This window comes from Xenopus tropicalis, chromosome 10 (assembly GCF_000004195.4).
Source record: "Xenopus tropicalis strain Nigerian chromosome 10, UCB_Xtro_10.0, whole genome shotgun sequence".
In the NCBI taxonomy this organism is placed as follows: Eukaryota; Metazoa; Chordata; class Amphibia; order Anura; family Pipidae; genus Xenopus; species Xenopus tropicalis.
The window spans coordinates 44,242,160-44,255,530 of record NC_030686.2 but is presented as its reverse complement, the minus strand read 5'-3'; the positions used below and the strand labels follow the sequence as shown (position 1 = coordinate 44,255,530).

General features: G+C 46.1%; 1 protein-coding gene across 1 annotated transcript; it reads right to left on the bottom strand.

The window, feature by feature from the left end:
* Nucleotides 1-281: 281 nt before the first annotated feature.
* On the bottom strand, nucleotides 282-12,867 carry LOC101731639 (proton channel OTOP3). Its single transcript, XM_004918477.4, has 7 exons — nucleotides 12,504-12,867; nucleotides 6,093-6,446; nucleotides 5,814-5,950; nucleotides 5,020-5,078; nucleotides 4,756-4,865; nucleotides 3,349-4,394; nucleotides 282-543 (listed from the first exon to the last, which is right to left on the bottom strand). The coding sequence occupies exons 1-7, from the start codon at nucleotides 12,520-12,522 to the stop codon at nucleotides 373-375; spliced, it is 1,896 nt and encodes a 631-aa protein (XP_004918534.1). The 5' UTR covers nucleotides 12,523-12,867; the 3' UTR covers nucleotides 282-372.
* Nucleotides 12,868-13,371: the final 504 nt, after the last annotated feature.

Here is a 13,371-nt window from a genome sequence, read left to right as displayed (position 1 = left end):
ATCTTGGCTACAAATTCTGCCTGCCATGTAACACTTTCTACTGTTATAGTAGGCAAGAAGTGCAGCTGCGGGGATCAATTTGTGAGCCTGGCTGCACCAGTCTGGGGGCACCATGCTGGAATTGCACCCTTCCAATGCTTCAGGTTATGGCAGACCCGCTTCTATTTGTAGTTTTCCCTCTTTCACTCTCTCATATGAATTACTCCTGGTTTTTAATGATGAGTTGGTCCCCCCCCCCCCCCACCTATATCTCCTTTATTGACTTCAGCAACAAGTGACACAAAAAAATTGATTTATTCTTAATTATCAGTATTTACAAATCCTAGAATCACTGTATCTCAGTAGAATGGGGGCTCAGGGAGAAATGTAGCCTCATGCATGGAGATAGACTTCCAGTAGGATTCCCACACTGTGCATTCTGTAGAAGACCGACAGCGGCAGGCCAATATTGAGGATGGCTAGCCATATGCCAGATCCGTAAAGCTGCCGCTCCAGGCCGTTCATATACAAAGGATGTGCTCCGAAGGCGCCCATGATCCAGCACTGCAGGAACAAGATAAAAATGTGTTACAGTCCTGCAACTATATCTCTTGTGTGTGTTGGGTAAACTGGTATAAATGTTATAATCCTAATGTTTGGGGGAAACTATCACAGAAATGGAGCAGGTTCATAGTTACATAGTTACATTGGGTTGAAAAAAGACCATCAAGTTCAACCCTTCCAAGTAAACCCAGCACCCACACCCTATACTGACCTATCTATCCACTCACATACAGACCCACACTGACCTATCCACTCACATACAGACCCATACTGACCTATCTATCCACTCACATACAGACCCACACTGACCTATCTATCCACTCACATACAGACCCATACTGACCTATATATCCACTCACATACAGACCCACACTGACCTATCTATCCACTCACATACAGACCCACACTGACCTATCTATCCACTCACATACAGACCCATACTGACCTATCTATCCACTCACATACAGACCCACACTGACCTATCTATCCACTCACATACAGACCCACACTGACCTATCTATCCACTCACATACAGACCCATACCGACCTATCCACTCACATACAGACCCACACTGACCTATCTATCCACTCACATACAGACCCACACTGACCTATCCACTCACATACAGACCCACACTGACCTATCTATCCGCTCACATACAGACCCATACTGACCTATCCACTCACATACAGACCCATACTGACCTATCTATCCATTCACTACTCAGACCCATACTGACCTATCCACTCACATACAGACCCACACTGACCTATCCACTCACATACAGACCCACACTGACCTATCTATCCGCTCACATACAGACCCATACTGACCTATCCACTCACATACAGACCCATACTGACCTATCTATCCATTCACATACAGACCCATACTGACCTATCTATCCACTCACATACAGACCCATACTGACCTATCCACTCACATACAGACCCACACTGACCTATCTATCCACTCACATACAGACCCATACTGACCTATCCACTCACATACAGACCCACACTGACCTATCTATCCACTCACATACAGACCCACACTGACCTATCCACTCACATACAGACCCACACTGACCTATCTATCCACTCACATACAGACCCACACTGACCTATCCACTCACATACAGACCCATACTGACCTATCTATCCACTCACATACAGACCCACACTGACCTATCCACTCACATACAGACCCATACTGACCTATCTATCCACTCACATACAGACCCATACTGACCTATCTATCCGCTCACATACAGACCCATACTGACCTATCCACTCACATACAGACCCATACTGACCTATCTATCCACTCACATACAGACCCATACTGACCTATCAATCCACTCACATACAGACCCATACTGACCTATCTATCCACTCACATACAGATCCACACTGACCTATCCACTCACATACAGACCCATACTGACCTATCTATCCACTCACATACAGATCCACACTGACCTATCCACTCACATACAGACCCACACTGACCTATCCACTCACATACAGACCCACACTGACCTATCTATCCACTCACATACAGACCCATACTGACCTATCTATCCACTCACATACAGACCCACACTGACCTATCTCATAACCCACCTCACATACAGACCCACACTGACCTATCTATCCACTCACATACAGACCCACACTGACCTATCCACTCACATACAGACCCACACTGACCTATCTATCCGCTCACATACAGACCCATACTGACCTATCCACTCACATACAGACCCATACTGACCTATCTATCCACTCACATACAGACCCATACTGACCTATCCACTCACATACAGACCCACACTGACCTATCCACTCACATACAGACCCACACTGACCTATCTATCCGCTCACATACAGACCCATACTGACCTATCCACTCACATACAGACCCATACTGACCTATCTATCCATTCACATACAGACCCATACTGACCTATCTATCCACTCACATACAGACCCATACTGACCTATCCACTCACATACAGACCCACACTGACCTATCTATCCACTCACATACAGACCCATACTGACCTATCCACTCACATACAGACCCACACTGACCTATCTATCCACTCACATACAGACCCACACTGACCTATCCACTCACATACAGACCCACACTGACCTATCTATCCACTCACATACAGACCCACACTGACCTATCCACTCACATACAGACCCATACTGACCTATCTATCCACTCACATACAGACCCACACTGACCTATCCACTCACATACAGACCCATACTGACCTATCTATCCACTCACATACAGACCCATACTGACCTATCTATCCGCTCACATACAGACCCATACTGACCTATCCACTCACATACAGACCCATACTGACCTATCTATCCACTCACATACAGACCCATACTGACCTATCAATCCACTCACATACAGACCCATACTGACCTATCTATCCACTCACATACAGATCCACACTGACCTATCCACTCACATACAGACCCATACTGACCTATCTATCCACTCACATACAGATCCACACTGACCTATCCACTCACATACAGACCCACACTGACCTATCCACTCACATACAGACCCACACTGACCTATCTATCCACTCACATACAGACCCATACTGACCTATCTATCCACTCACATACAGACCCACACTGACCTGCTAATTTGCTTATACATGACCAATCACACCCAAGGAAGAGAACTGGTTTGTAGAAATTGTTGAGTGGAACTCAAAAAATGATGTAACGATTATTAAAAACTGACAGTGCTAGCAGATTTACCATGATGTTACAGATCATCAGGAACATTGCCGTCTCCTTCACCACCCTTCGGCTTAGACCTAGGTGCCCAGCATCCATACAAGAAGGGGGCGCTTTGTGCATCTCTTGCACAGACATCCGACGGTGTGATTCCTCATGGTGCCCGGGGCTCTCTTTTTGTTCTTCCTGTATTCCCCTTATGCTCTCAATAATGAACATTGTCTGAGACAGATACTGGAGAATTAGAAGCAGTGAGTTGAAGAAGTTGAGGACACTCAACATGGTCCACGGAGTGGTGATCACTGTGGCTATTATTGAAAAGTAAGAGATGCCGAGCTGACCTACGGCTGAAACAAACAGCAGGGTTACATCTAATTTACGGGTGTAATTCTTCATCTTGCCTTGGTGGGTGTTGTGTTTCTTTTTGGTGTTCCCCTGCCTGTGTTCTATCTTCTCCTTTTCATTGTCTAGTTCATTGTCTGTCGTCTGGGCTGTCCCCTGTTGTGTATAGTGAAATGGTTCCAGGCTGTATCCTTGTATTTTCTCATCCCCCTGGCTGCTTTGATACTGCCCTGAGCTATAATCCGTGTTCTTGTTTTCACTTCCCACATCTTCCATGTGAAGCCAGTCCTGGTCACTCCTGCCAGTTTCCTTCTGACCCTTCTTCTCCTTCTCTCGAAGGCTGTGGGCAATGATACCTGCTACACTGCAGGCGATCATGGGAGGCAGGATAATAACCTTGTAGCTGTAATATATATAAAATGATAGAGAAGACACCATGCCAGAAGTTGCCTCTATCTGATACTGGACAAAGATAGATATCCCAACCAGAAGAGCAGCTCCCCCTATCATGGGTCCATATATTATTCCTCGCAGCTGGAACGTATGTTGAGGAGGATCGGACTGAAGCTTCTCTCTCCTTCCAACATTCTTCCACATAATAAAGAGCAATGTGGCACATATCAGGCTGTACTCAATATTGAAACGGAACATGGTGACATAGCCCTGCTTTAATCCCCAGCACATGGAAGTTGGGCACTGACATTGTGCCATTTCGTCACTTATATCTGAGGAATAAAGAGAGGACACTACATCAGATCTGCTTTTCGCACATTCAGTTTCATAGCCCCAGTTCAATATTAAACCTCATCTGTGACACTTTATTCCAGAATAAGAATTTTGTAAACATTTTTAGATACCGACCAAGCCTCGCAAATGCTTAGTGGAAAGATAATGGTTGGGAGGAAAGCTTGAAGTTCTCAACCTAACCTTTTGGAGTGTTTGCGTTTCTCTAAAGAGTAAAGAACCTCAGCACTGGCCTACCAAATGTTTTAGTGAGGCTTTGCAAGACAAGTCTAGTAGGTTTTAGGGGCATTGTTGGAAGAAACCAATGTAAAGAGCTGTGGGGTGTGAGGTGGGATGGCCTACCTTGTGTTGAATTTGATTGTAAGATTTGCAGTTCTTGCTCCAGAGAGTCATCAATTACAGCTGTAAGCCATAGCAGAATATCTGTGGCCAGTGTCAACATGATGCCGTACCTAGAGTGGTAACATCAGACTCAGTACGAGAAAGGCAGAGACTTCTACCCTCTGCTTAATCTTCCCCTCAATCTCTGCTTACTTTTACCTACTGCCTCTCATCCATAGTCTTTATGTTCTCTAACGCCATGCTCTCCTGTTCCATCAAACTCACCTGGCAACACTGTGATGCATCTGAACACAATCCTTGCAGGAAACCCATAGCATGACGGTCTGTGGAAGAGACAACATTATTAGCTGGATCTCTTGCTCTGTCTTCTAAGAACTCACAACTTAACCACCAACTCTACATGCCATCCTTGGTGTTCTAGTCAATAGACTGATTCTTTATGCCGCACGTTAAGTCCCTATTATAAATGGTTAAGCCACTCAGACTTCCACACCAGTATTGATCTGGGCCATTTGAAACAGATAATGCACCCTACTTACAGTTGTTGACATAGCATCCCAAGTGCCACAGCTGTTATTATAGGTTATTATTGCTGCCCCACAGCACTTACGGACCTTGGTTTTAGGGCTAAACAAAGTCTTTTCATGCAGTCTAAGATTTTGTATGATCCTACAGAATCTGATCCCCACAGCTGTAATATAAGTCGGATGGTGGGTTCTGTCCCTGAATCTACACCCGACATTGTCAGTGTAGATGTATTTCAGTGAGATAAAAGAGTCACCATTGGATTTTATCTTGTCGGATGCAGACATAGCAAGCAGTGTTGGATGGCAAAACTTCCATGTAGTTAACACATCAGTTCGGCCCCATTATATTTTGACCTACACAACTACATCGGACTTGTTGTACTGTACCATGCTACACAATATCCAGTGTAGTTTAGCTCTAATTTTGACCTATGCCAACATGGAAGTGTGTTACAGTTCCCTTATATAGATGAGCAAATATGCAGACCCATTGTGCTAAGGCGTGTTTTTGTAGGAACCGTTTCTTATTACCTGCACACTGACAAACACTATCTCTATGCTGAAGAAGACGAGATCCATTAGAATTTCACAGTTCTGCAGGAGCAAGGCGTGGCCAATCTCAAAGATGGACAACAGGATGCTGCATACCCCAAAAAGAGCAAGGGAGGCTGCAGAGAGACTGAGAGAGAATCAGACATAGGGAAGGAGATATAAGGAAAAATTATAGCTGTGATGTGATGTACCCATAGTTATAAAAGCTAATAGATTGGAAACACCACATCTGTGTAAGGGTGGCCTCTCACAACTGACCTTTTAGCCACATTGCACCCGCATGGTGGTCATGGTAAACTGCACCATTTTGATTACGGACGTACAGCAGATGGTAGAGTGCCCAGACTGAGCTGAGCAACATGAGGATACACAGAAAGCTTTGCAAGTCTCTTTCCGGCACAGCCTTGTTACTCAGCACCACACTAGTAACCAGAGTTCCTCCCATGAATATGAGATTTGAGCCAAAGAGCCCCGAGAACAGTCGCCCCGTTTTCTTTGCTCGTCGATGAAGAGTTGTGGGTATCTCACAGTGACGATGAAACCATGAGCGCTCAAGGTTATTCCCAGGGGCATCAAGGTCCATATACTGGTCTTTGCATGTTGCTTGTTCACCTAGATAGGAGAAGACAGATACAAACGCACATAAGAACACAGCATGTCGAGGTGAGGCAATAAGAACCTGATCTTCTAATCTAGCACAGACAGGTGGTACCATTGCCTGTATAAATGTTCCTGTTGTATCATTTCAGGATAGTCACAGAAGACCAACTTTAGGGATTCCAACCAAGTGGTCAACATGACGTGCAATTCAGCCAAACTTACGTATCATCAAGCCAATCTGCCTGCAGTCTGATTAGGGCAAATAAAGTACTGTCCTATCATATTCCAGGATGGAACCTGGTTTTTGGAGAGAGATCAGTACTACTCATGCAGGAGCCCTAGAGATGGTCTGTTGGTTATACTGTTGGATATTACCTCATGATGTATGTGTGTGTAAAGCGAGATTACTGGCTACACATGGGCAGAGTTATCTGATTTTCTGAAGGCAACGCGCATTCTGCTCAACACACATTCTTCTATTTTTGGGCAAAATGGTTGAGGTCACTGAGCGGTGGATAATAATGTCATTTGTCAGTAGTTACTTTTGTGGAAGAAAACCATAAGTGTTTTTTGCGGGAATTTAGGTATTTGCTAAAGGATGGTGTGGAAACAATGGGTGTGACTTTACCTCTAACATTGCGTAATCTCTTAGCCGAGTCTGACCCGCTGACTGACAGCAGAGAGCAGGATATCCGTATGCTCAGACTGTGCCGGGGCAACCCCTAAACGAAAATGTCACCCTCCGCCTATGTTACTAAGTTACACAGGGGGCTAGTGTTGAATTATAGGTGGAAATATCCACAATGGGGTCATTGTAGATGGACTCATAACCAGAAGCTTTAGGGGCCTTTCCTGGGTTTAAGGTAGGTGTGAATATTGTTATATGACCGACCAAGGACCAGGCCCGGACTGGCAATCTGTGGGTTCAGGCAAATGCCAGAGGGGCTGCTGTAAGGTGCCATAGTCACTATTTATTGGGCTGGGGGGGCTGTTTGTGCCTCTGGGTACTTGGAATGCCAGGACCTAGGCCCAGACTGGCAATCTGTGGGTTCAGGCAAATGCCAGAGGGGCTGCTGTAAGGTGCCATAGACACTCACTATTTATTGGGCTGGGGGGGCTGTTTGGGCCTCTGGGTACTTGGAATGCCAGGACCCAGGCCCAGACTGGCAATCTGTGGGTTCAGGCAAATGCCAGAGGGGCTGCTGTAAGATGCCATAGACAGTCACTATTTATTGGCTGGGGGGGGCTGTTTGGGCCTCTGGGTACTTGGAATGCCAGGGCCCAGGCCCAGACTGGCAATCTGTGGGTTCAGGCAAATGCCAGAGGGGCTGCTGTAAGGTGCCATAGACAGTCACTATTTATTGGCTGGGGGGGGCTGTTTGGGCCTCTGGGTACTTGGAATGCCAGGACTCAGGCCCAGACTGGCAATCTGTGGGTTCAGGCAAATGCCAGAGGGGCTGCTGTAAGATGCCATAGTCACTCACTATTTATTGGGCTGGGGGGGCTGTTTGTGCCTCTGGGTACTGGGAATGCCAGGACCCAGGCCCAGACTGGCAATCTGTGGGTTCAGGCAAATGCCAGAGGGGCTGCTGTAAGGTGCCATAGACAGTCACTATTTATTGGGCTGGGGGGGCTGTTTGGGCCTCTGGGTACTGGGAATGCCAGGACCCAGGCCCAGACTGGCAATCTGTGGGTTCAGGCAAATGCCAGAGGGGCTGTTGTAAGATGCCATAGACAGTCACTATTTATTGGGCTGGGGGGGCTGTTTGGGCCTTTGGGTACTTGGAATGCCAGGGCCTATTTTGGCTCCAAGTCCAGATCTGACCAAGAACATAAGGGGCGCTCCAGTCATGTTCCTCTTTTGTATTGGATCTATTTTCCACTGGACCTCCCCCAAAGGGGTTCAGTTGGGTTGATTTAAGGGCTCTGTGCAACTCAACTCTGTGCAAGTCAAGTTCTTCCACCCCCATCTCCGCAAACCCCATCCATATGGACCTGGTTTTGTGCATGGGGGCATTATTGTTCTGAAACAGGAAAGATCTTTTCCTTGCCACAAAGTAGATATCACGTCACTGTCAATATGGCCACTGTATGTTTCACTGGAACCAAGGGCCCTAACCCCAACCATGGAAAACAGCCCCAGATCATAAGTCCTCCTCCATCTTTTACTTTTAGCATTATGCATTTAGGCACTGTGTGTTTTCCGGGAATCTGCCAAACCCAAACCAGATGGTAAAAAGCCATTTATTACTCCATAGGATGTCTTTCCACTGGTCTAGGGTCCAATGGCGTTCCCCTCGGCACTCTCAACTGACTTGATAGCTTCAACAGGACATGCTGTGTTTCTATTGAATTTCAGCCAGTATTTCTACCCAGAACATTCCATCTGCCGATGCTCCTTCTTTGTGTGTGGATGGAGCACTGGCAAATGAGAGGACCAACAGCCTCCCTTCTCTTCCAGTCATAAGGGCCTTTGGGAATAATTACCCATGGACCCTCAGTTATGCTTGCTATGGATGGGTGTGGATGCTAAAGATAGGCCATACTAAAATAGACCGACCAAAAGCTAATGTGAGATTCACTGTTGGCGTAAAAATTAACCTCCCAACTACCTCTTGTGGTTCCCACTAATTTCCAAGGATACTGTGCAAAAGTGCGGGTGGGAGTGCTTTTTTTCACCCTAAAATGTAAAGTATTCATGCATGCACTTCTGTGAGGGGTTCTCAGTCCATTTGTGTTTGGGATCAGTTAGCTTAAATGTGTTTTAGTTAGTTTTATAGAGAGAAAGTCAGTGGGTACTGACACCCCAGGCACATTATATACAGTCAGTGATAGCAGATATTCAGGCCCTGGCACTATAACATTGGCACTGATACATTATTTTGTTTCCCAGCTTTGCAGTCTCATGAGGGCTCCACTGTAACTAGAAATGAACAAAACAGTGACATAAGTAAAAAAAAAAGTGTAGAAACAACAACAAATATATACAAAAATATATACCTGAGAACAGAGCAAACAATTTAGATATTTAATCCTGCTGCTATATGTTGCAAAGCAAAATAATGGATTTGGTACATCCCTAGTCCCAAAATAACTTTGCAGAAGGGCCCAGTAACTTTTAAATTGATATTATTATTATTGACATGTATTTATAAAGCACCAACATATTCCGCAGCGCTGTACAATCAGTGGGATTCATACATTGGAAATACAGAGTGCAGATATGGGATCGTTATCCAGAAAGTTCTGAATTACAGAAAGGTCATCTCCCATAGACACCATTATAAGCAAATAATTCTAATTTTTGAAAATGATTCCCTTTTCTCTGTAATAATAAAACAGTACCTGTACTTGATCCCAACTAAGATATAATTACCCCTTATTGGGGGCAGAACAGCCCTATTGGGTTTATTTAATGGTTAAATGATTCCCTTTTCTCTGTAATAATAAAACAGTACCTGTACTTGATCCCAACTAAGATATAATTACCCCTTATTGGGGCAGAACAGCCCTATTGGGTTTATTTAATGGTTAAATGATTCCCTTTTCTCTGTAATAATAAAACAGTACCTGTACTTGATCCCAACTAAGATATAATTACCCCTTATTGGGGGCAGAACAGCCCTATTGGGTTTATTTAATGGTTAAATGATTCCCTTTTCTCTGTAATAATAAAACAGTACCTGTACTTGATCCCAACTAAGATATAATTACCCCTTATTGGGGGCAGAACAGCCATATTGGGTTTATTTAATGGTTAAATGATTTATAGAAGACTTAAATTATGCAGATCCAAATTACGGAAAGATCCCTTATCTGGAAAACCCCAGATCCCAAGTATTCTGAATAACAGGTCCCATAACTGTAACAAATAAAGTAACCGATACGAGAAGTGAAGAGGGCCCTGGCCAAAAGAGCTTACAATCTACAGGCTAAAAGGGTTGATATCTTTTTGCACCTTATCCTTTTCTTCCGATTCTTGTAAAATCCAATGGGGGGAATTCACAAAAGTGAAGGAAGCATTTTTTGGGGTCAGTAAAAGTGGGGGTACAACTGGCGTGAATACAATATCCAAATTCACAAACACAAATCTGCTGAAATTCCGACTCAACAGCCACTTTTCATTTTTTAAAGAAAGACAATTTGCAAACACTTTTGTGAATATCTTGTTAAAAGGACAAAAAACCCAAATATGTTTAATGACATTTTAAAAACTGAATAAAGCTCAGTGTAACTCCCCCCGCCCCACAGCTCTGCATTGCTCCAGTCTCCATTCAGCCCTATTTTAAGCACTATTTAGCACTATTTTGCTTGTTTTTGCTTAATGAATGAGGCAGTATAAATATTCTGAGTGAATATGTTGTGTAAATCGTTAATTAAAGGGAAAGTTAAGCCTTCCTGACAATGTTTTAGTTTTAGCTCCCAGCCCCCTTCATAACGTGTCACTGACACTTGCCCCCAACTTATCTGTTCCCCCATAGCATGTCCAGAACTACTGAGCTGCCCGACAGTGTTGGCCCCACTATTAGCTGTTTCCAGGGTCGGACTGGGGGGTGCAGGGCCCACTAGGGCTGCCGCCCCGCACCCCCTAACCACCTGCAGGGGCACCCGCTGAGCCTCAGTTATTCCCCCACGCTGAGCCTCCCTTATTCCCCCCCGCAGAGCCTCCCTTATTCCCCCCGCAGAGCCTCCCTTATTCCCCCCCGCAGAGCCTCCCCTATTCCCCCCACTGAGCCTCCCTTACCCCCCCCGCTGAGCCTCCCTTATTCCCCCCCGCTGAGCCTCCCTTATTCCCCCCCGCAGAGCCTCCCTTATTCCCCCCGCAGAGCCTCCCCTATTCCCCCCACTGAGCCTCCCTTATTCCCCCCCGCAGAGCCTCCCCTATTCCCCCCACTGAGCCTCCCTTATTCCCCCCGCTGAGCCTCCCTTATTCCCCCCCGCAGAGCCTCCATTATTCCCCCCGCAGAGCCTCCCTTATTCCCCCCCGCAGAGCCTCCCTTATTCACCCCCGCAGAGCCTCCCTTACCCCTCCGCTGAGCCTCCCTTATTCCCCCCCGCAGAGCCTCCCTTATTCCCCCCTGCAGAGCCTCCCTTATTCCCCCCCGCAGAGCCTCCCTTACCCCCCCGCTGAGCCTCCCTTATTCCCCCTCGCAGAGCCTCCCTTATTCCCCCCCGCAGAGCCTCCCTTACCCCCCCGCTGAGCCTCCCTTATTCCCCCCCGCTGAGCCTCCCTTATTTCCCCCGCAGAGCCTCCCTTATTCACCCCCGCAGAGCCTCCCTTACCCCACCCCACTCAGCCTCCCTAACCCCCCGCAGGGTCCCCCTCCCCTGAGTGCTCATAAGTTTAATGCGTCAGGGGAGGAACGGTTGGCCAGGGGAGCGCCGGCAAGGGTCGGGTCTGGGCCCCACTGGGTTTTTTCCCGGTGTCCCGGCGGCCCAGTCCGACCCTGGCTGTGTCACTTCTGTCCAGTCTTAGTTATAGCAGTGGAAGTCACATGGTCAAAGATGTCGGTGCGGCTCTGCATATTTTGATGTTCTATGGGGGCCACAGTTAAGTTGGTACTAGTGTAACTGATGTGGTTGGGGCGGAGGGATAAAGGATCTGTGCACTGGCATTGCCAGAAGGGTTTACTTTCCCTTTAACAGGAGACAACACCTAATGTATCTAACTCATTGCAGTCATGATACAAAATAAAACTGAAATTTTAGGTAATAAAGCATTTGATATCGGCCCTTGTATAGGGGCACGGAATCTCCTCTCTGATAGGCTGCACAATCATTATTAGCAGGCACAGGTACCGCTGGTAATTACTGATGTCTCATTAGCAGAACCGCTCCCTGTTTCTACTTTTCTTAATTAAGCTGGGCAGCGGGTAATTGGATGCTGTTAGCATGGTGCCCCTTTTTTTCTCCAAAAATGGTTGTGCCCTGGCTGCTGCCCCTGATGCCTACCCCTAGTCTGGGCCCTGGGATAACCACACTAATGCACCCAATCAGGTAACCGATTACTCTGGGTTTCCATTGTGATGATATATATATTATATAAATATAGGATTTATGATAGCCTACCTGTATTTTCTGATGCCATTGTACCTTGGATATGGGAGGCTGGGTGTGCCGCTGGCTCCCTCTGCCCAATGTCCCCTCTCCGTACAGCAGGCACTTTCTGCTCCTTATTGTTTGCTTGCGTCACGGTCTTCCCATTGTGCTCATTGCCCCATCAGTCTGTTTGGTCCCTATTAAAACTGCCGGCAAGCTGGCTCCTCCTTACTCAGCACGAGGGGTTACCCTCTCCGTACTTGCCCCAGGGCAGGGCAGATAGGCAGGGCAGATACATACATGTAGAACACAGCCCCAGCTCCTATTTGGAAAAGTAAATGACAGGTCATACTTCAAGGCACCTTGCACTGTCGGTTCTTAAAAGCAACGGAGCTCAAGGAACACGTGTCGGTTTTCATAGGCGTGTTTATAAATATAGAAAGGTGCACAAAATCAAAAGGAGCTTTAAGTAGGCAAACAGGATTTAGCATTAAAGGATTAGTTCAATATCTAGCATGATCTAAACAGGGATATTCTGGGAAAAACGGCAAATTGGTCTTGTATGATTTTGTATGATTTTTGCTTTTTAAATAGCAGCTTCTCAGTTTTCAACAGCTATCTGGTTGCTACGGTCCAATTTACCCCCAGCAACTGGGCAACGGTTGGAATAAGAGACCGTAAAATCAAAAGGTGAGGGTCTATGTGTGCTTGTTACCGTCTCTTATTGCAACCATTGCCCAATAATATTGTAGCATCACAGAGCAATATTCATTGGGCTGCCGGGGTAATTGATTCCCTCTATGAAGGTTGGAAAGAGGCAGAAGAAGAAGAGGAAGGCAAACAAATCAAATTCTTTAATTTTACTAAACAGCACCCATTATTAGCCCTGTAGCATCAG

Bases quoted from the DNA above. Each gene is read 5' to 3' on its own strand.
- LOC101731639 (XM_004918477.4), bottom strand. The intron at 5,951-6,092 runs GTCAGTTGTGAG...GTCTCTCTGCAG, and splicing joins GGGTGCAATGTGGCTAAAAG to CCTCCCTTGCTCTTTTTGGG. The intron at 5,079-5,813 runs GTAATAAGAAAC...TCTCTTCCACAG, and splicing joins TAGTGTTTGTCAGTGTGCAG to ACCGTCATGCTATGGGTTTC.